General features: G+C 39.5%; 2 protein-coding genes across 4 annotated transcripts in view; one reads left to right on the forward strand and one right to left on the reverse strand.

The window, feature by feature from the left end:
- Hsl (hormone-sensitive lipase) overlaps positions 1-13,929 on the reverse strand; it is a 32,366-nt gene extending 18,437 nt beyond the window's left edge. Inside the window, exons 1-8 of the mRNA XM_076187111.1 lie at positions 13,517-13,929; positions 9,849-10,038; positions 9,544-9,661; positions 8,651-8,758; positions 6,261-6,313; positions 4,524-4,664; positions 4,307-4,414; positions 3,281-3,455 (exon numbers count right to left, since the gene is read on the reverse strand). Coding sequence (XP_076043226.1) covers positions 3,281-3,455; positions 4,307-4,414; positions 4,524-4,664; positions 6,261-6,313; positions 8,651-8,758; positions 9,544-9,661; positions 9,849-10,038; positions 13,517-13,896 — 1,273 coding nt within the window. The 5' untranslated portion in view covers positions 13,897-13,929. The remainder of the gene's footprint in view (positions 1-3,280; positions 3,456-4,306; positions 4,415-4,523; positions 4,665-6,260; positions 6,314-8,650; positions 8,759-9,543; positions 9,662-9,848; positions 10,039-13,516) is intronic.
- LOC143026544 (uncharacterized) overlaps positions 1-22,168 on the forward strand; it is a 339,242-nt gene that overhangs the window by 312,511 nt on the left and 4,563 nt on the right. The window contains exon 1 of one of the 3 annotated variants that reach the window (XM_076187112.1): positions 14,068-14,117. The exons of 1 other annotated variant lie outside the window; for it this stretch is intronic. The gene's annotated coding sequence lies outside the window, so the exon portion shown is untranslated. Of the gene's footprint in view, positions 1-14,067; positions 14,118-15,746; positions 15,766-22,168 lie in introns of those variants that run through there. One more of the 3 variants, XM_076187113.1, reaches the window with a different exon arrangement.

The raw sequence follows: 22,168 nt of genomic DNA on the forward strand, positions 1-22,168 counted from the left end.
GCAATACCTCCCAGTGCCTTTCTGTCTACCCTGTCATAAGCCTCTTCCAAATCCACAAAGGCCTAAAAAACAAAAAATTTCTTAAAGCTTTCTCACATATCTGTCTTACCACAAAAATCTGATCTACACAACCCCTATCTTTCCTAAACTGTCTCTGTTCCTCTCCTAATCTTCTCAATCAAAACCCTCCCATAAGCCTTCCTAACTACACTCAACAAACTGATCCTCCTAAAACTACTACAATCACATTGTCCCCTTTTCCCTTGTAAAGCAGAACTATACAGGCACTCCTCCAGTCCTCTGACACTCTGCCCTCCCTTAGACACACATTAAACAACCTCATTAGACAGTTCACTATTAATGCACCTCCCTTCTTCAGACACTTCACATGACACCCATCTAACCCAGGTGCCTCACCTACTCTCTTAATTTTCAGAGCTATTTACACCTGTTCTCTTATTTCCCCTCAATTTTCCACCCCCATCACCATCATTTTCTTTGCACCTCCCCCAGATACCACCAACCCCTTCCTATCCTCCTCCATATTCATCATACATACATACATCATACATATACCAAAGGACTTTTTCCCCATTACACGGGGGGTAACCAAAAAGAAAAAGGCATAGAAACCACTCCCACCCATTCCATTCCCTACATATTTCACTCCCCTTCACCCTCCCTCTCATCTTGGCACCTCCTGGATGACGGGTCATCCCTGCATCCTGTCCACTGCCCTGGGTCTGAAGCAGTGTCACAAGACATAGCACATCCACAGCAAGGCTGCTTCATTAATTTGGCAACCCCCCCTCTCGTCCCTTCATGCAGAAAAGGAGAAAACGAGGAGAAATCCCTTCAGGCTGCATCAAAATATTTCTCATACACACTTCCTCACCCCCCATCCCCCACCCACTCCCCCTCATGAATCATAGCATCATTCATACACAACCCTTCTCCATTCACCCCTATCTTCTGTCCTCTCCCGTCCTTCCTCAACAGACCTTCCTCTCTTTTGTAATGCCCCTTTTACCCCATCCATCCATCTCATCCTAGGACACCCACTCATATTCACTCCTTCCACCTCTGCCTTCCACACTTCTTTTACTAATCTTTCTTCACTCATTCTTTTCATGTGTCCAAAACATCCTAATACTCTTTCATCAACCCAGCTCCCTTTCCACCCCTGTTCTCCTCCTCACCCCCTCATTTCTCACTCTATCTAGCCTAGTAACCCCTATCATACTTCTCAAACATTTTATCTCAAACACATTCAAATTCCTTCTCTCTTCCTCTCTTATGTTCCATATTTCTGCCCCGGACAGTGCTGTCGGCACAATCACTCCTTTATATAACCCCCTCTTAGCATCCATTCCCAGATGTCTATTTCTCATTAAACTTTTTAATCCACCAAGTTATTTACTTGCTTCTCTCAATCTGCATTCTACCTCCACCCCCACTCTTCCCTTTCCTGCCACATTCGCACCCAAGTATCTAAAATTATCAGTTCTCTAAAATACTCTGCCCATCTTCCCCTTACCACCTCCTCTTCTGTTAACATCTGTCCATCTGCAATTTTTACCTCTTCTTCTGTTTGATTCACCTCCCCTTCTTCTCTAACTTCTAAAACTTTTTTTAATACTTTCAAAATTTTGTCATACTCCTTCCCCATTCTATATCTGCTCTTCTTTTAGCCTCATTAACCTTAAGTCTCTCATCCTACTTTGCAACCAATCCCTGAATGCTTGCTTTTTCTCTTCTGCTTCCTTCTTCATTTCATCATCCCGCCACTCACTATCCTTTCTTCTATTCCTTCCCATCCTCCCTGTTCCACATACCATCTTTGAACACCCTGTCACTCCCTCCTTGAAAGACCCCCATTCCTCTTCCTCTTCTATCTCTACTCTATCCTTCACCACCTCCCACACTTCTCTCATTTTCTCCTTGTACTCCTGTTCCTAAATAATTATACTTTTACCAAAAGCATTTTTTCATACAAAGCTGAAGAAAATGAAAGAATAAAATACAATCAAATAGTTATGAGGACAAAGGTTAGAGGAAGTGGATAGTTTTAAGTATTTGGGGTCACATGTAGCAGGGAATGGAGGAAAGGTGGTTCAGGTAAACTACAGCATAAGGGAAGTAAATAAATGTCTTGGGGAAATGAAAAATGTCATGAGAAATTGGTATCTGGGAATGGATGTAATAAGATTACATTAAAGGGTAGTTGTACCTTTGATACTGCATGGGGCAGAGTGTAACCGTGGAAAAAAGGTTGTGGTTACATAAGGAGGACTTAATGCGGGCGAGATAAACTCCAAAACGGGAGTTTTCTTCTATTTATTAACAAATATAATATTTCAAGTTACAGAATAACAATATGTGCCAGGCCTTGACCTAGGGCACAACTGGCTGGCAGCCTTCTCGGTCTACCCAGCTCTGGGGCCTGGCCGGTAGGCTCTTGACCTACCCAGCTCTTGGGGCGGTAGGCTCTTGACCTCTTGACCTACCCTATGTATACATGCATACATATACCAAAGGCTTTTTCCCCCTTACATGGGGGGTAACCAAAAAGAATAGGCAGAAAGGATAAATTTAAATGTGTTTGAGATGAAGTGTTTGAGAAGTAGGGTGCAGGTTATAAGGATGGATAGATTAAAAAATGAGGAGGTAAGGAGGAGTGCAGTGGTGGGAAAGGAGCTTGCAGATAGGGCTGATGAAAGATTATTGGGATGGTTTGGGCACAAAAAAAAATTAGCAAAGAAAGATTGACACAAAGAGTATAGAGAGCATAGGTGGATGGAGTGAACTTGAGGGGAAGACCAAGAATGAGATGGATGGATAGGATGAAGGGGGGCCTTGTGTAAAAGGGGAATGTGTTGAACAAGGAAGGGAAAAGGCAAAGGATAGGTGTGAATGGACAAGAGTTGTGAATGTATTATAAACTAATGCAGCCCAATGGGATTTCTCCCTGTCTTCTCTATTTTCACACAAGGGGACAAGGAAACAAGGAGGGGGAGTTGCTAAGTAAATGAAGCTGCTGGCCCTGTTGTGGATGTGCCATATCTTGCTGCATTGCTTCTGACCCAGGCAGTGGGCAGGAGACAGGGATGACCTTTCATCCACAAGGAAATAAGATGAAAGGGAAACATATGGGTGACAGATGGGAGTGGGGACATGGGATAGGTGGGAGTGGGTGCATGCCTTGGCTAGCTACCTCCCTTATAAGGGGGGAAAAAAGTCTTTGGTATACAGAATAGACAGAAAATGGAATATGACTTACCAGTAAATATGATCTTTGTTGCAGAAGATCCTAACAATTGTGAATTGTTAAGAACCCAGGAATAAACTATAAGGAGCTCCTCCAGTGCTCTTGGATACTGTGCTTCTGGGGCCAAAGAATAGTCTACTGAGAGAAGTGGAACTCCCACACCAACAGCCCACTCACGTAAAAATACCTGTTAAGCAAAAATGCAAGATTGAATTTTTGGCATTATAATAATTCTTTTTCCTGTTATAAATTCACATCCAGGGAGATGAATAACCCCATCAAATGCTGCTCACCTAATATTTTGTACTATCTATGTTATGGTGTGTGCTGGGACCAATGACGGATACCTGCACGTGGTGGCGAGGCAAGATGAACAGCGAAGCTACCCATTTCCAAAACCTGTCAACCCCCTCACCTCCATTAGGAGGTGCAGCCCTGAGGGCCTGGCACTTGGTCTCTGGACCCAAGATCTCTCTCTTTTAACTTTAATTGTATTCCTTTTCACAATTTTTTTTTACAAAAACAACTACTCTCCTCTCCCTATTGCTTTCAGCCAGTGACACAGAAACACTCCCATACTCACACAACATGGGCAACAGTCTAAAGTTTCTTCCCAGAGAGATTTGTGAGAGGTTCCAAGGGCTATTGTCAGCTATTGTGGGCCTGTGGGTTATCCACTTTGTGAAATTTAAGGCAACAATTGATTGAATGGCAATATATATACTTTAACTAACTGATGTGGGACCAACAATGGACTACTGAATGTAGTACAGACCTTAAGCCTCAGATCATACTATGGAATGATTTAATCATGATTAGAAAATAAAAGCAGGAGAAATCCAAATCCAACTAGCAAGTAATCAAAAGCTGATAAGAACTCATCTACCAAAAAGTAAACCTATTGTTTCTTTTTCCATTTTCTAGAAATAATTTATGGACACCTATTTTAAGAATCATGACTTTAAATTATAACCTTTGAATAGATCCTCCATTACTCTATATACGTCACAATCTACCCAGTCTCCCATCTACTCATACCTCTTGGGCCTTAGTGCTCTGTGTAACAAAACCACCACCATGGCAGTGCAAAATCAGGTATGGGGATGGTGGAAGGACAGTCACTCCTTTCCGATCCTTTTCCCCAAGCTGCAAAGGTAGAAGGAATTTTAGTTCCTGGAAATGAAATACACCAGTCCCTCCATATATGTGAGGGATGTATTCTGCACAGCGTAAATTCACATGAAGATGATCTTACCATTCCTTCTCGGAGATGTGCAGAGAGGAGATGGCAGGTGATGGGTGAAGGGGGTAAGTGTGAGTGCGGTGCCTGGATGACCACAGTTGCAGTGCCGTCAACTTTGGGCACTTGCTGGTCCTCACATGGCACAACAATGGCCTGTGGCAAAACAAATATTCACTCACTGGTATGGATACGAAAGTAATGAAGTTGGTTATGCTGAGCCCATAACCAATTCCTTGGTCACCAACATACATTTACTCATACTAATTTCTCATTTAACATAAAGAATAAATGAATTATAAATTTTCAATAACTATAAAATATTCAGTCAAAATTAACAACTAGCCAAGTTCAGGGTATAACCAGTCCCAAACTGAAAAATAATCTAGCAAACACTTCTATCACATGATGTACAATATAGCTATATATCTATTCTAAGATGAATAAAATCTATATTTGTTTAAAACCATGTTTTCATATAATTCCTGGGGTTTTCTAACAACTAACAACTCAATTTCACATTTAATATCATACACAATGAAAGCAAGCAACATGTATTGCAAAAAAAACAAAAAAAAACAGCAAAGTAGAGCAGTGACTAAGCAAGCATAAAGGAAGGCAACATTTGCTACACCAAACTAATAGTAACAACTAAACAATTCTAGTTAGCAGCAGGGAAGATCCAAGACTCAGAGGAGATTAGATTAAGACTCCTTTTCATCCAGTCCCTATGAGGCAGTGACAGCATAACTTGTGTGCAGTCAATATTCCAAGGACTTTAGTGACATACCTATGGACCCAAGTCAAGTTGCATTCTTTTATGATTGAAGAATAATATCTCAAAAATTAATTATTACCACAAGGGGGTTGCCAATTAAATGAAGTTCCCTTGCTGTGGATGTGCTATGTCATAGCTACAAAATTGAGAAATCTAGAGCAAGGCTTGATATAAGACAACATTTCTTTAGTTACAGAATGGTAACTTGGTGGAATAAATTATCTGAGAATGTGGTCTCATCAAACACATTGTATAGTTTAAAAAATATTTTAGACAATCACATGATGAATATTATAGACATCTCTTTATAACTTTAATCTTCATTTTCATATGCTATGATTTGGCACAATGTGGCAAAGAAGTATCAACTATTTTGACAGTAAGCCATAATAGCCTGGCATTTATTTACAAATAACTTCTTGCTTTTAGCTAAACATCTAAAAATTGCTCTGACCAAGCCTATTGTTTGTATGGTCCAATTGGATCTCAATCTGAAGTATGTTCTTATGTTCTGTTCTGTTACCGTTCTTAAATCATCTTCACTGCCTCTATGATGTTGTCCCTAAGACTAGAAATGCTGATTACAGTCAATGAAATAATAAATATTTCCCATCTAGGTTTTATCTTTCAGCTGAATCATGCTGTCTAGAATGAAGAGTGACAAAATCTAGAGAGTAAGCCATCAAGTTGAACTACTTGTTGAAACTATGTACATACATACATACATATACCAAAGGCTTTTTCCCCCTTACAAGGGAGGTAGCCAGAAAACAAAGGCATAAAAACCATTCCCACCCATTCCATCCCCAATACACTCCACTCCCCTCCACCCTCTACCCTCCCTCCCATCTTGAAACTATGTAAAGAAAGAAAAAAGAAAGAAAGAAAAAATGGAAATGCAGACATAAAGCAGAGTTAGACATAAGCTACCGGACACAAGGAGGAGAAGAGAACAAACATGAGACAAATCTAACCTGCTGGAAGGCCAGACTTGGACCAACGATCCCTGGCACTTGGGTGAGGAGTTCTGGGAAGATAAAAAAGAAAAGAAAAACATGACCTTGGGTATATCTTTCCCAATATTCCACTAGGAAGTACAGAAAGCTATTAAATGTTGCTTCACAGAATATGTGTGCTGGTGGAGACAAATACACCTAAGTCTCTCAAACCAACACTCATCAACCACCACTTATGCGAACATTTGGGCCCAGGAGGACATAAACCCTCTTCAGGAATTAGCCCCCCAGGATATAAAACACCACCAATTTCCTAAGTGGGTTTATGCCTTTGGCCCAAACATTTGCACAAGTGGTGGGTGGATTAAGAGATCTAGGTGTGTACATAAACACATGTGAAATCTTTTTACACAAAGTGCCCCGGCATTTAAGAAAAAGCTTAAACTTTCTCTCATGAAATATTTTTCATCAATAACCCAAAAGATTTTTTCTTCTTTATCAGTTACTTCCTAGATTTATATGCATTTTCATAACCACTTCCTATGTGCAAACATATACCAAAGGCCTTTTCCCCCTTACAAGGGAGGCAGCCAAAAATCAAAGACATCAAAATCCACTCACACCCATTCCATCCCCATATACATACTCTACTACCATCCACCCTCCTCTCTCCCTCTTATCTTGACTCCTCCTGGATGACAGGTTATCCCTACATCTCGCACACTGCCCTGGGTCAGAAGCAGTGTCGCAAGACACAGCACATCCACACTAAGATCACTTCATTAAATCGTCCCCTCATGCAGAAATCCCTTCAGGCTGTGTCAATTTGCTTTTCACACATAGTCCTTCACCCCCATTCCCCCACCCACTCCCTTTCATTCATCACAGCATCATCCATACACAACCATTCTCCATTCACCCCTATCTTCTGTCTTCTCCCATCCTTCCTCAACAGACATTCCCCTCTTTGCCAATGCCCTTTTTTACTCCATCCATCCATCTCATCCTATGTAATGGGTTGTTTACTAAAACTAGGACTGACTATTGATATTTGCATGAAGTAGTCCTGTGAGATGTCACAGGCATCTCCTGGTTCTTCAAAATTTGTCAACAACCTCACTCTGAGATGCTGACACAGTCTCTGGACTGGACCTATCAACTTCACCTGCATCTCCTTCACTATTTCATACAAGGAGAGATAATAACTGTCAACTGGTCTCCTCCTCCTCCTACTACTACAAGCTGGTAGTAACATCAAAACAGTCTGACACTAATACAATGCAAAATCCAGTCCAAAGTTTCTTTCCAGAGAAATCTACAGGAGGGCCTGAGAACTACTGCCAGCTCATGCAAAACTATGGGTTTCCATTCAATGAAACTTGATCAATCAATGAATCTATCTATTGCCCCTGGTCTCTCTTCCAGAAGACCTGCAGCCTTCAGGTAACTGACAGCAACCTTTGTGCATGACCACTCAAAGCAACAATTATTATCATTGTTGCTTACTGAAATTAGCCTCATCCATCCATCAATCAATCAGTCTTTTACCCAGTTATCCCTTGCAAGAGATCTGATGTCCCCAGGAAACCAGCCACAGTTGTGGCCTCATTCACAATACCAAAAAACATCTACAGTCTTGTAGCAAAAAATTTATAGCCAGGAACCATAGTTATTTAGTGTGGAGTAAATCTAGGAGCTCTTGCTAAAAAGCAGTTACATTTGGCTAAATCCATCACTTGCTCAATGTTCTTGGAATAATAAGAAATAACAGCTGCCAGTAACGATACAAGACCAAATTTGGGGACTTCACAACTGATCCATTTACAATGGTGATATATCTTATGCTGAGTAAAAACACATTAAAACCTGCAAAGAGTACATCACTATAAACAAAGGGTTTATTGAGGTATTCTTCATCCCTATGCTACAATGATGTCCCTCAAACTGAATCAAAGCATTTGACAAGAGCCAAAATGAAACCCATTGTGTGCCTGTGTTAAAAGGAAGCAGGATTATGAAATTCATTCAAATAGAAATATTTAATTAAATTATGACACTGGGACAGGTCCTGGTCTGGTAAGGATTATGAACCCACCCATTAACAGGATAAATTAATCTATCACTGGCCATAACTATATCTTTATCGTTCATCACCATATTGATGTAAATGACAATGTATTCAGTGGAGATAAACTAACTATATATATATATATATATATATATATATATATATATATATATATATATATATATATATATATATATATATAGATATATATATATATATATATATATATGTATATAATATTTTTTAAATGTTAAAGTCAATCCTATATTTTTTCATATGGTCTACCTATGGAAGAACTCGTATCACTAAATGTCAACAATATTTGAGGAAGAATAAATACCTGTTTCTGCCAATGACCAGAAAGCTTTTATGAAGTCTACAGATGAATATTGCACGACATCAACAATGCGTCTTGCTCTCTGTTCAGGGTCCATCACATATTTTCCCCCTGTGAATAAATAATAATCAATTAATCAGCTGCCATGAGACTCACTGCAAAGACCCACAGCTTCCAGGTGGTGATCGGTCTTGGAGATTTTTGTTTTGTTTTTTGTGATCTGAGTGTGTATGTGATGCATGGTGCAGCTGATAGGTTGTTGATGTTTGAATAGTATGCTGCAGATATCTTTCTTCAGTTAGTTATACTTGTGTTATGAAATGAAATGGATGGGCAAGATTGAGGGTTCTTGCATAAAATTATGTGCCTACCATATGGGGAGGGTTCTGGTTTCTGTGTGCACATTATTAGGTGTGTACATGTGTGTACATATATTAGGTGGTTTAGTACATCCTGTTATTATTCTTAACCCCTTCCATACGGTGCCGCACACGTAGGCGTCATGAGGAGCAAGTGGATTCGCGACGCTGCCATATCGGCGTCTTGATTATATTTATTGTAGTCGCCCCTGTGTTTTTACATTCTCCCAAATGCGCCCTTAATCCCATTCTCTGTGGTTTTCAAAATTCGCGGGTGAAAGAGAGAACGATCGATATAAGCGGCGACTATATTTTATGATGCGAATATTATTTCGTTACGTCGTACGGCTGGCATTGGCTGCTGCCCGCGAGATTTAAGTCCCGTATTGAAGTGGTTAATGTTTTATTCTGAATTGTTTATGGGGTATCTGGGGGAAACAAAATGAAGAAGTAAATATGTACTTAGAAAAGATAAGAAATTAAAACAAAGAGATAATACTATCATGAAAATTGCATGAGAACTCTACTAAAACAAACCTGTGATGACTGATTGTTTGGTACGCTGGATGAATCCTCCATCACTATAGTATACCTCACTAAAAGCACTCATGCTAATGTTGAGAAACTTGAGTGTTTTCTGAAGGGATTCATAATACTGGAAAGAAATCATAAATCAGTAATCACAGTGGAAAGGAAAACAAGTTCAAATTCATTTGTTAAATAAACGAGTTTATAAAACAAGTGACATGATTTATTGACCATAAAAACACTGAATAGGCTAATGGTAAAATTCAACAACCTATTCATAGGTAACCGAACTATTGCAGTTCAAATGTACATACATGAAAGCCAAGACATCTTCCATAAAATGAATATTGTGACACTGTGTTGAGAACTGTCAGCAATTCGACAGGTGAGTCTGATTTGTCCGGAAGAAGGTTGCCATCTTTACACTTTGGCATGAGGACATCTGTGACGTAATCAAGTAATGTTGCTATGGAAGCTAAAGTTTGACCCCAAGCTTCAACTTCCCTGAAATAAACATACATATACATTAATAAGAATAATTATTCTAATCTACTATTCCTATTTATGGGTGGGAGTGGAATGAGTGGGGATGGTTGCATGACTTTTGACTTGACTACCTCTCTATAAAGGGGAAAAAGCCCTCTGTATATGGATAAAATAAATAAAATACACATGTAAAATAATATGATTTGCTTTGACATCACAAACTCACCCTTTCATAGAAGGCAAGGATGGTTCCTCTTTACAAAAGACTTTTTAAAACAGGGAATTCTATATACTGTAGTCTAGTATACCCTTACTATAAACTCACTCCACCAAGCACCCTTGATCCACCATTTCTGTCCTCTCACCTATGTAGTGACACTCAAAGCTGTTCAGCCAGTAAAGATATATTAGACATGTACATTGACAGGGAAATTATTGTGAGCACAGTGCTCAAGAAGAGAGACAAGTACAAGTATGCATGGTGGTGGATGGTGGGTGGGAGGATAGATGACATGTCATTAATCGACTATGTAGTGGTACCCAAGAGGAGGACTGGAAGAGTTTTGAATGCAAATGTCTTCAGGAAGAAACCAATGGATTGTCATATCATAATCTGGTAGCAGGGAAATTAAAAGTGGAGGTAAAGTGGAGGAGGAAGAAGGGGGAGGAGGGCACAAAAGGTTCTGAGGATGAGCAAATCAAATGACAAGGAAAAGTTGAGAAAATCAAGAACAAAGAGAAGTATAGGATGTAGTGAAGGATTAGCCTCCTGAATGCAATGATGCCTCTGTATGTGTCATGAGCCACAAGTTGGGTATACAAGAATGCCAACACCAACATCCTGATTAAATTTATTTTGTAGTTATTGCTGACCTCCATATTCTGTGAACAGGCTTGATCACATTTTTGTGATGATATATTTATTCAGGGTGAAAGAGAATGAGTATAACAGCAGTAACTTTATATTTTGTAATGTGCATATTGTGATGCATCATCATACATCAGGCAACCTGATGTGCATGTGAATATTTGACTCATATTGAAGACATTAAGGAGAAGCAGCAATAGAGCAAGAATGGGTAGATTTCAAGGAAGATGTAACAAAGTGCACAAAGAATGCATGGGATCTGGAGGCTGGGAAGGAATAAAAGAAAAGACAACAAATGATGGGATGAAGAGACAAAGTCATTAAAACAATATAATAAGTTGTCCATGTTTAAATATAACCCACAGTCAGAAAAACAAAGCAAAAGAAACAGTTGATCTGTATATTTTGACCAAAACTGTGGTTGAAATATACAGATCAACTGTTTCTTTTGCTTTGTTTCTCTGACTATGGGTCATATTTAAACATTTTACAAATGTGCTACGACATTTTGGTTTGGTGAAGTTGTCCAATGTTTCTTTTTGAAAAGACAAGAGGCCCTGAGGACTTTTGCCAAACATTGCAAGACCATGGATTTCCAGTCAGTAAAACTGGATGGGGTGGTGCAGGAGGTAAAGGCAAGGGTAATGAACACAGGGGACTGCAGATGTTTAAAGAAAATGGAAAAAACTAGGAGGTTAGCCAGTTGTTGTTTGTTGATGATATATTAGTGGCAGGGTCAGAAGGGGGATTAACCCCTTCCATACGGTGCCGCACACGTAGGCGGCATGAGGAGCAAGTGGATATGCGAGGCTGCCATATCGGCGCCTTGATTATATTTATTGTAGTTGCCCCTGCGTAATGACATACTCTCTAAACTGTCTTCACATTTTCTATGGTTATCAAAATTCACGGGTGAAAGAGAGAACGATCGATATAAGCGGTGACTATATTTTATGATGCGAGTATTATTACGACACATCATATGTCTGACAGCTAATGCTGCCCACGAGATTTTGAACCGTACTGAAGAGGTTAAAGGAATTAGTGACAGAGTTTAAGAGGGTATGCGGTAGGAGAAATTTGGAGGTAAATGTGGGTAAAAGTAAGGTGATATGATGTAAAAGGGGAGAGGATGGCAGCAAATTAAAAGTAAGTCTTAATAAAGGGCAGAGGCAAGAGGAAGTGGAGGAAGTGGATAGTTTTAGGTATTTGGGGTCACATGAGGCAGAAAAAAGGAGTGGATGTGGGGGTAAATTGCAGATTTAGAGAAGCAAGTAAATGCCTTGTGGGATTAAAAAGTGTCATGAGAAATAGGCATTTGGGAATGGATGCAAAGAGGTGACTATATGAAAGGGTGATTATATTGATAGCACTGTATGGGGCAGAGACCTGGAATTTAAAAGAGGTAGAGAGTAAAAATTTAAATGTGTTTGAGATTAAATGTCTAGAGCTGTATGATAGGGGTTGCAAGCTTGGGTATAGTGAGAAACAAGGTAAGGAGGAGAGCTGAGTTGGAAAAGGAGATGTCAGACAGGGTTGGTGAAAGAGTATTGGGATGGTTTGAACACATGGAAAGAGTGAGTAAAGAAAGATTAGTAAAATATGTATGGAGGGTTGAGGTGGAGGGACTGAATTTGAAGGGACAACCAAGGATGAGATAGATGGATGGGGTGAAAGGGGCATCCAGCAAGAGGGGAATGTCTATTGAGTAAGGAAGGGAGAAGGCAGGCAATGGAGGTAAGTGGAGAATGGCTGTGTATAGATGATACTGTGATGCAGAGAAGGGAGGAGGTAGGGAGTGGTTATGTATGAATGATTTTTTGAAGCAGCTTGAAGGAATTTCTCCCTGTCTTCTCTTTCTTCTGCATGAGGGGACAGAGTGGGGGGATCATTCATAATATGAAGTGGCCTTGCTATGGATGTGTTGTGTCTTGCTACATTGCTTCTGACCCAGGCCAATGGGTAAGACACAGGGATGACCCATCATCCATGAAGAACTAAGACGAGAGGGAGAAAAGGGTGGATAAGAGTGGAGTGGGTGGGAGTGAAATGGGTGGCAGTAGGTAATTGACTTTTGACTTGGCTACCTCCCTTGCATAGAGGAAAAAACCCTTGCGACACTGCTTCTGACCCAGGGCGGTGGGCAAGGTGCAGGGATGACCCGTCATCCAGGAGGTGCTCAGATGAGAGGGTGGGTGAGAGGGGTGTGGAGTCTATTTAGGGATGAAATGGGTGGGAGTGTTTTCATGCCTTTCCCTTTTTGGCTACCTCCCTTGAAAGGGGGAAAAAGCCTTGGTATATGTATGTATGTATATACTATAATATAGGTAGAAAACTGAAGTCAACAATTATAATTCACCATCAATAGTTGATCTATTATTATTTTTGTTACTGTTATTATTGAAAAAGAATTTCCCTGGAGTAAACACATCTCTTAAGAACAAAAAAGAAAGAAAAGTACTTTTAACTTTGGGACATGGGAAAATATAACATCCATTTATTTTCATGTCAGTTACAATCTCCACTGATTTCTAGCTACAGGCAAAGGTTTAATAGTGTGTATATAGGTATAATCATTTGGTTCTGATTAATCAATAACTGATGGTTATAAAATATTAATATACCAACCTGACATAATGCCCCTTTCTGAAGAGTATAATTGAGTCTCGGTTGGTGCACACTTGTTTGCAGAGATCAAAGACACACAAAACTGCTTTGTGAACAATATTGGTGAAACTTCGGAAACCATTTCCTGGCACATCCGCACTGAAGTCATACAAGGAAACTTCTCTTTTCACTAGATCTGCTTGGGCTGATACCTTCTCCAAATTGTCTTTCAGTGCACGGAAACCACTGTGTAATCGTTGACCATGTTCCGATTCATCATTCTTAAAGTGTAGTACATTGTCTTCTACCATATGCATTACAGTCTGCATTATGGACTGCCTTGGGTCTACAAACCCATGAGGGGATGTAAAAGAATCTTCAAAGTCTGTGTTATCTGTCATGTCGGATTTGTGTTTACACCAACATTATTTGAAATTCAGTTTTGAATGAAATCTTTGTAGTAAAGTATATTTTTCTTTTTTGTACATTTACGAGAAAATGTATTTTCGTTTTTCTAAGTAAGCTAAGATATAATTATTTTTATTTTTTATTCATACATTATTATCGAATGCACATTTGTTTATGTTTGCTTTGTGTACCGCAATCCTCGTTTTGATTGAGTGTGAGTAATGAATATTTTCCACATGGCATGGGATAAGTTCAGATATGAAATAGGCTTTCATATGAAATATAATAAAAATTTTACTTGAACTGTTGATTCTAAGTATATTATTTTATTGTTTAGTCAGAGACTATCTAAGTTTAATCGTGTTCGACACTTCAATCTCACCGTAGTCGTAGACGTCGTAGTAAATGCTTACCTTAGTAAAAGTAAGAGAGCTTAAAGCTCATAAATGGTGCCTCTTCTCAAATGTCTTCCATTTTTATACTACTATGAATATTTCATTACTTTTGTACATCATGATCAGAGGTAGCTAGGTCAACATGAAAATGGAATTCCTGATATTTGAGCTGAAGTAGTTCTCATGGGATGCAAAAAGTCGCTATGAGTATAATGCAATTTGAATTATCCATCTAGCTGTCCTTGTTCTCGAGATATTGCATTTTGAATGGAATTAAATCGGGCCTATTTTGTCCGAGGAAATCGGGCCGAAACGTGCGGTCTGACGAATCGCCGATCGAACGTAAACAATGACGGTTTTTGCTGACAGGCACAATTTTATATAAAAATTTAGCATATGGTTGCATTATTTGACATATTTTCTTTAAGATGTGTGATTTCCATGTAACTTGATTATAGAATTACGTTTTTATCCTCTGCAAAATTACCCACCACAGCTACGAATACCTTCAAATTACATGAAAATCACACATTTTAAAGAAAATAGTTTGAATAATTCAACTATATGCAAGCTATTACACTAATAACACAATAGTAACAAACTTAATAGTGTAGTTTGATCCATACCACCAGTGATCATAGATAGCGGGCAGGACGAATCGTAGCTGTGGTCCGTAATATTACGGAGGATAAAAACGTAACTTCTCTTTGATCAAATTACATGAAAATCACACATTTTAAAGAAAATAGTTCAAATAATTCAACTATAAGTCTATTACGCTAATAACATAATAGTAAGAAACTTAATAGAGTGAAGTTTGATAAGATGGCGGGTTGATGTTGATGTTGTTATCCGATAATCCGACCCGATAAAAAAGAACCTAATTAATACCTCCGATTTCTCAGCTCTACCGTAACACGCTGCCTTTATTTTGGTATTAGAATAATCCGCGATACTAGTAGTTTTTCTTTATTATGGTCAGTTGCCACAACCGTAAATATGTTAGCTCATCTTTTACGTTGAAACATATGCCAATTTTCGATTTACTGCTGAATGCAGGCCGCCATGTTTATCTTATGTTTTTATGTACCGACATGTAACTGATGATGTGAATGTTTGAAATTTACTACGATCGTAGTAAATACACTCACACAACATTTTTATTAATTAACTTTCCCGCGGTATATAAATTTGGCCGTTTGAATGGCGTGCGCATAAAATGACGCGCTATTGTGATCGTCATCGACGGTGGCGCCTCTGGTGGTGTTTGACCTACCTACCCAGGTCTAGTGCTTACTAAGTTACTTCATTTACTGTCACTGTGTTTAAATTGTAGAATTTCGTCTGCTAGGACGCAGCAGACTGCTCACCCATGGACTGCTCACCTATGGACAAGTGGTGGGGAAATAAGAAGGAACTTCTTTTATTGATCCCTACCTCTAAAGACTTGTCAGCCAGTATATTAAGGTCTTAAAATATTGGCATGTCTATCGTAACAGTCCTTGAATGTGGTGATCGTCAGCGCAGTAACTACACTAACAGGGAGTGCATTCCAATTGTCAATAATCCTGACTGCAAACCAATTTGAATTTCCTTTGAGCATTGCCCTCCAGTGATCCAGTTTATCAAGTTTCAGCGAGTGCCCTCGTAGATTATTTGTGTTCCTCTTGAAAAACCTTGTATATGGAATGTCCTCATAGCCATGCATCAGTTTGAATGTCTCAATCATGTCCCCCCTCTTTTGCCTTTCTTGGAGTGTTTGCAGACCTAGCTTTTTACATCTTTCCTCGTATGGCAATTCCTTTAACTCAGATATAATTTTTGTGGCCCTTCGATGTACTTTTTCTAGGGTCTGGATATCTTTTATGAGGTAGGGAGACCAGCACTGCACTCCATAATCCAGGATTGGGCTGACAAGGTAGAGATACAGAGGAGCACTACTTCTTGGTTCAGCGCATCAAAGTTCCTCCTGATAAGTCCTTGGTGACCATTGGCTTTGGTGGCTACCTTTGATACATGACCAGAAGATTTTAATGTGTCAGATATCAGGAATGCCAAGGTCCTGTTCCTGGGAAGATTTTTGTAAGGCCACTCCATTTAATGGTACTCAGCTCTAGGGTTGTTAACCCCTTCCATACGGTGCCGCACACGTAGGCGTCATGAGGAGCAAGTGGATTCGCGACGCTGCCATATCGGCGTCTTGATTATATTTATTGTAGTCGCCCCTGTGTTTTTACATTCTCCCAAATGCGCCCTGAATCCCATTCTCTGTGGTTTTCAAAATTCGCGGGTGAAAGAGAGAACGATCGTTATAAGCGGTGACTATATTTTATGATGCGAGTATTATTACGACACATCATACGGCTGGCATTGGCTGTTGCCCGCGAGATTTAAGTCCCGTACTGAAGTGGTTAAATCCAATGTGCATTGACGAACACTTGTATACATTGAATGTTAGCAGCCACCTATCTAACATTGGGGTGAGAGACAGAAGCTCTAGGATCTCTTTTAACCACCATACTCTGTGTCAGTTCCTTCCCCCGCCTACCTCAACAACAGAAGTCAGAAAGTGGCGTCGGACTCGATTAGCTAAACAAAGGGGAAGTTCTCATGTAACATCGAAGAGAAAAATCAACACTTCCAAGCTTCTGGTGTCCTACAGCCTCCTTCTCTGTGGTGATATACATCCCTGTCCTGCCCCAGCTGCAACGAGAGTCCCAAAACACCCATGTGTAAGCTGTCTAAAAGGAGTCCGTCGCAATAGCAGAGCCATCAGCTGCAAATCATGTGGGGAATGGACTCACATCAAGTGTTGTGGAATTTCTCTCGAAACCTACAATGCTGCCTTGGTGAATGAGGACATTCTCCACTTCACTTGCAATGAGTGTACACTCAAAAAACTACCAGGAGCCCCCATGTCCGATGGTGAGGTTGACCCTTCACCTGTTAACCCCGATCGCTGTGCCTCGCCCCAGTCAACACCTGGGGACGAATTCAACTGCTTCAACAAGCGGGGCCTCCACTTCGTGCACTTGAATGCCAGAAGCCTTATACCTAAGATAGACGAGTTCTGTCTACTAGCACGGTGGACCAGGGCAGCAGTCATCCGTGTCACCGAAACTTAGCTAGACAGTACCATCTCTGACTCGGAAATTGCAATTCCAGGTTATAGTGTTGTGCGTAATGATAGAAAGAGGACCGGAGGAGGGGTATGTACATTCATTTGCAATGATTTAGCATTCAACCCCTGTACAGACCTTATGAGTAACGATGGGCTCGAAGCTGTGTGGGTAGAAATATTGTTACCTAAATCGCATCCCATCTTATGCGGGGTCTGTTACAGACCACCGAAACAGATGTCCTTCTATAGTGCATTAGAATCTACCTGTTTCAATCGGGTCAGTATGCATGACCAAGAAATTATTATCCTAGGTGATTTTAATACGAATCTGGCAAGTACAAATAACAACCTTATTAAGGCAATGAGTGACTTGCTAATATCTCATGGCCTGACACAACTGATTGACGAGCCTACTAGAATAACAGGTACATCCAGGTCCATCATAGATCTTATCCTGGTCTCCGATTGTAATAAGATAACGCAGGCTGGTGCTTGTGATTATGGTCTTAGTGACCACAAGCTCATATATTGTACTAGGAAAGCTAGGAAGACGATTTTCAACAAGCACAACACAGTGAAGCTTCGTTCCATGAAGCATTACTCACGGGAACATTTTGTAAATGAACTGGGTAGGACAGACTGGTCGCCAGTACCAAATTGTACCAATGTTTATAAGGCTTGGTCTAATTTTAAGTACACATTTCTTACTATTATAGACAGAGTAGCGCCTCTCAAAGAGATACGAATAAAACAGAGGACAGAACCATGGATGACTAACGAAGTACTGGGTTTAATTAGAGATAGAGACAGATTTATTGCTAGATTTAGGAAAAGTGGAAATCAGGAGGACTATAATGGCTTTCTGTACTATAGGAATCAGGTGAAATATTGGAAGGAAAAAGCCAAAGCTGATTATTGTACTAACATGGTTCACCAGAACAAACACGATCCAAGGAAGCTTTGGCAAACACTGAAGACCCTAGAAGTTCACACAAAGCCTAGTAACAAAGTAGACAGGATAGGACTCATGATAAATGGCGAGCTTAACTGATAGGAACACCATAGTCAACCACTTCAACACCTTTTTCACAACCATAGCCACTAAACTAGTAAAATCCCTCCCAACGGGTTCTGGGAAGTTTGGGTGGGGTACATTCAGGAGTACTATAAAGACAAGTCCACAAAGTGTTTCAAACTACATAAGACCACTCAAAAAGAAGTGTTTAAATTGCTGGCTAGCATAAGTGCCAATAAGGCTACAGGGTTAGACGACATTCCTGCAAGGTTTGTTAAGGATGGTGCCACAATTATAACTCCCCCAATAACCCACATAATAAATTTGTCTATCGGTTCAGGATTTATCCAAAGCGACATGAAAAGGGCTTGGGTAACTCCTCTTTATAAGAAAAATGCAAAAACGGAGGCAGGTAACTACAGGCCTGTGTCAATTCTAGATATTATTTCCAAGGTTTTGGAACATATCATATACAATCAGTTAGATACCTACCTCAGGGAACGTAATCTACTATACGACATGGAATCTGGTTTTAGAAAGAATTACTCAAAAGACGCCAGCTTAATATACCTTTACGATCTGATAAAACAGGAATGCGACAGAGATAATTACACGGGATTAGTCTTGTTGGATCTACAAAAGGCATTTGACACAGTGGACCATGATATTTTATTAAAAAAACTACAGGCATTAGGAGTGGCAAATATTGGCTGGTTCAAGTCCTACCTTACAGGTCGCAAACAACTTGTACAGACGCTCCTCAACTTACGTTTTAGTTACGTACCGAAAGGCCGAACGTAAGTTGAAAATGAACGTAAGTTGTTACTGTACTATACATCCGTAAATTCTATTACCGTATCTTATAAAACACCCCTAAATTATTAATTATACACATAACATTGTAAAATGATAACATTAATCTCAATTAAATTAAATTCAAGCAACATAAATTGAGATGGTGAAGGAGGAGGATGAGGCTAGGCATTATCAGTTTATCGTTTGTGAAATGTAAACAATGGACGCAGCAGGTCAAGTATCGTTTGAACTACGGAGAGCGCGCTAAACTAAAAAATTCACTCAATTTTTTTTCCTTTTTTACAATATTTTTTTACAGTTCAAACGTAAAATAAAAAAAACGTAAAACGAATGAACGTAAGTAGAGGAGCATCTGTACAGGTAAATGAAGCCTGCTCAGATGACAGAGAGATAACTTGTGGTGTACCACAAGGTTCAATTCTAGGACTGCTACTGTTCCTGGTCTATATTAACGACATGCCAGGTGCGGTGAACTGTAAGTTACTGCAATTTGCAGATGACTCCGCACTAATTGTCTCAGGTAGGGACCCAGTTGAAGTAGAGGAGAAACTGAGTGTCAAACTGTCATCGGTCCAGGACTGGCTCATAGATAATAGGCTGTCTTTACACCTCGGTAAAACAGAAAGTATTGTCTTCGCATCAAAATCTAACCTCAGGAAACACAGCGACGTACAGGTCAGATATGGGGTTAAAGTCTTAGAGTCAAAACAAGAGGTAACCTATCTTGGAATACCCTTAGATCAATCCCTCTTAGGGAATGCCATAACTGATAAGATTGTATCCAAGTGTTCACATAAAGTCAAATTTTTGTACAGAAAAGCCAGAAATTTTGATCTGGAAACAATGAATCTTCTGGTCTCAGCCTTGTTACAACATCACTTTGATTACGCTTGTAGCTCTTGGTACAGTAGTCTGAGCAGAAAAAACCAGTCTTGGCTACAGGTTGCACAAAATAAGATCATTAGATTCATACTAAATATACCTCAACATAGTCATATTGGTATAGAAGAATTTAGCAAGGTAGGAATGTTACCTGTAAAATATCGTGACCAGCAGCTGAAACTAAACCAGGTTTATAATGTCATTCATAATTCTTCTCCCTCATATGTGAGCTGTAATTTTACATTATCGGCTTAGAACTGAACCCAGAACAGTCAAGAGTCTCTTATTGTACCTCATGCAGGTCCCTTCACCAAAAACAGCTTTCACTTCACAGGTGCTCAACTGTGGAACTCACTACCTGTGTCCATTAAGAAGTCAAATAGCAAGGTTACCTTCAAGAAAAAAGTCAAGGGTTATTATATGTCTCAGCTATGGACAAAGAACAGCCTTGATTTTATGTACTACTATCTTAGTGAGGGATACCTGATTCCATGAGTAATACCATCCAAATCTGCGTTCACTCATAACTGTTCTGACCTCCCCCCCTTTTTTTGTCCTTCAGAAGTTTAGTTTAGTATAACAATGATTGATGTTACAAATTGGTCTCCACCTTTGTTTTGCTAGTCATAATATGGTATATGTCTCAGGTAGAGTCCGAGAACAGTTATGATCTGACCTTTTTCCTCGTTCTCCTTGTTGTTTTACTCATACGAGTACTGGTCCCCTGTACCCTACCTCTGGTGCTTCAGGTTATAATGTACTACTCCCTAGTGCTCATACTAATTTGCCCACACTGTCCTGAGATTCAGGTAAAATGTTAGATTTAATTAATAGGTGACCCTAGATGCAGTGTAGCATTCACTATAACGTGTTGATACAGCTGTAGAATATTGTAGTATATCATTAATGGTACTACTCTGATATAGTACTCATACATGTTGATACAGCTGTAGAATAATGCAGTATATCTTTAATGGTACCACTCTGATATAGTACTCACTCATACTGTTTTGTTACAATTTAACATTATTTTGTTGTTCCTTTGCTTAATGCAATGTTCCTTTTTGTGATGGTGCTCAAATTTTGGTCTCAATATCCTATGTGTACAAACATTTTAGTAATATTAGCAAAACTATAACAATGTTTGTGTCATATGTGTACTGACTGGTATTACTCATGATTATCTCTGGTCCCCTTAACCCCCTACGTATGTTGTCTGTGTGACTTAGTGTAGAATAACAATCTGATGAGGACAATGGAAATAAGCGTACATGCTTTTTGTGTTATCCTTGGCAATTTGCGATTATTATTCCGAACTATGTGTTCTTGTCATTATTTGCACTTCATGTACATTGATTCATTGCCAAATAAAGAGTATCTGTCTATCTATCTATAGTTGAGTAGATCTTGGCATCATCTGCAAATAGGCTGGCTTTCATCTCGAGGTTGTTGACAAGGTTGTTGATATATGTCAGGAATAATACTGGCCCCAAAACAGACCCCTGTGGAACTCCACTCATTACAGGTAGCCAGTCTGAGGTGGTGTTTCGGATTGTCACTCTGTGTTTTCTCTCTGCTAGGAAATTTCTAATCCACCTCAAGGCCCTGTCCCTTATACCAAGAGTATTGGTGCCCTGTCCACTGTCTTTGTGGGGTATGCTGGTGGGAGGAGTTACCAAATGTCTCCATAAACACAGTTCTTTAGCAAAAAACAAATATTTTTTATGCAATGGGGTTGCCAGAGGTTGCCAATATTTTATCTATTTTATGCTGTATAAAAAAATAGAAATGAAATACTGTTGTATAACTTTGTATGAGTGTTGCTACTATCATAGAGATTCTTTTGAAATGTTTACCTAAAATTCGCTCATGTACCAGAATTTTTCAAATGATTGCTGGTGACGCTCACTTAATGCATGGTGTATTTGTTTTATTTTAATTAATTCCTTGAATATATATATATATGTACAACACTGAATGGGTCCCACTGATTTACCCTTACCTTACCGTCGTGCCATATCCTCTTGGACTTCGGC

This window comes from Oratosquilla oratoria, chromosome 6, assembly GCF_046742065.1.
Source record: "Oratosquilla oratoria isolate Oo_2021 chromosome 6, ASM4674206v1, whole genome shotgun sequence".
In the NCBI taxonomy this organism is placed as follows: Eukaryota; Metazoa; Arthropoda; class Malacostraca; order Stomatopoda; family Squillidae; genus Oratosquilla; species Oratosquilla oratoria.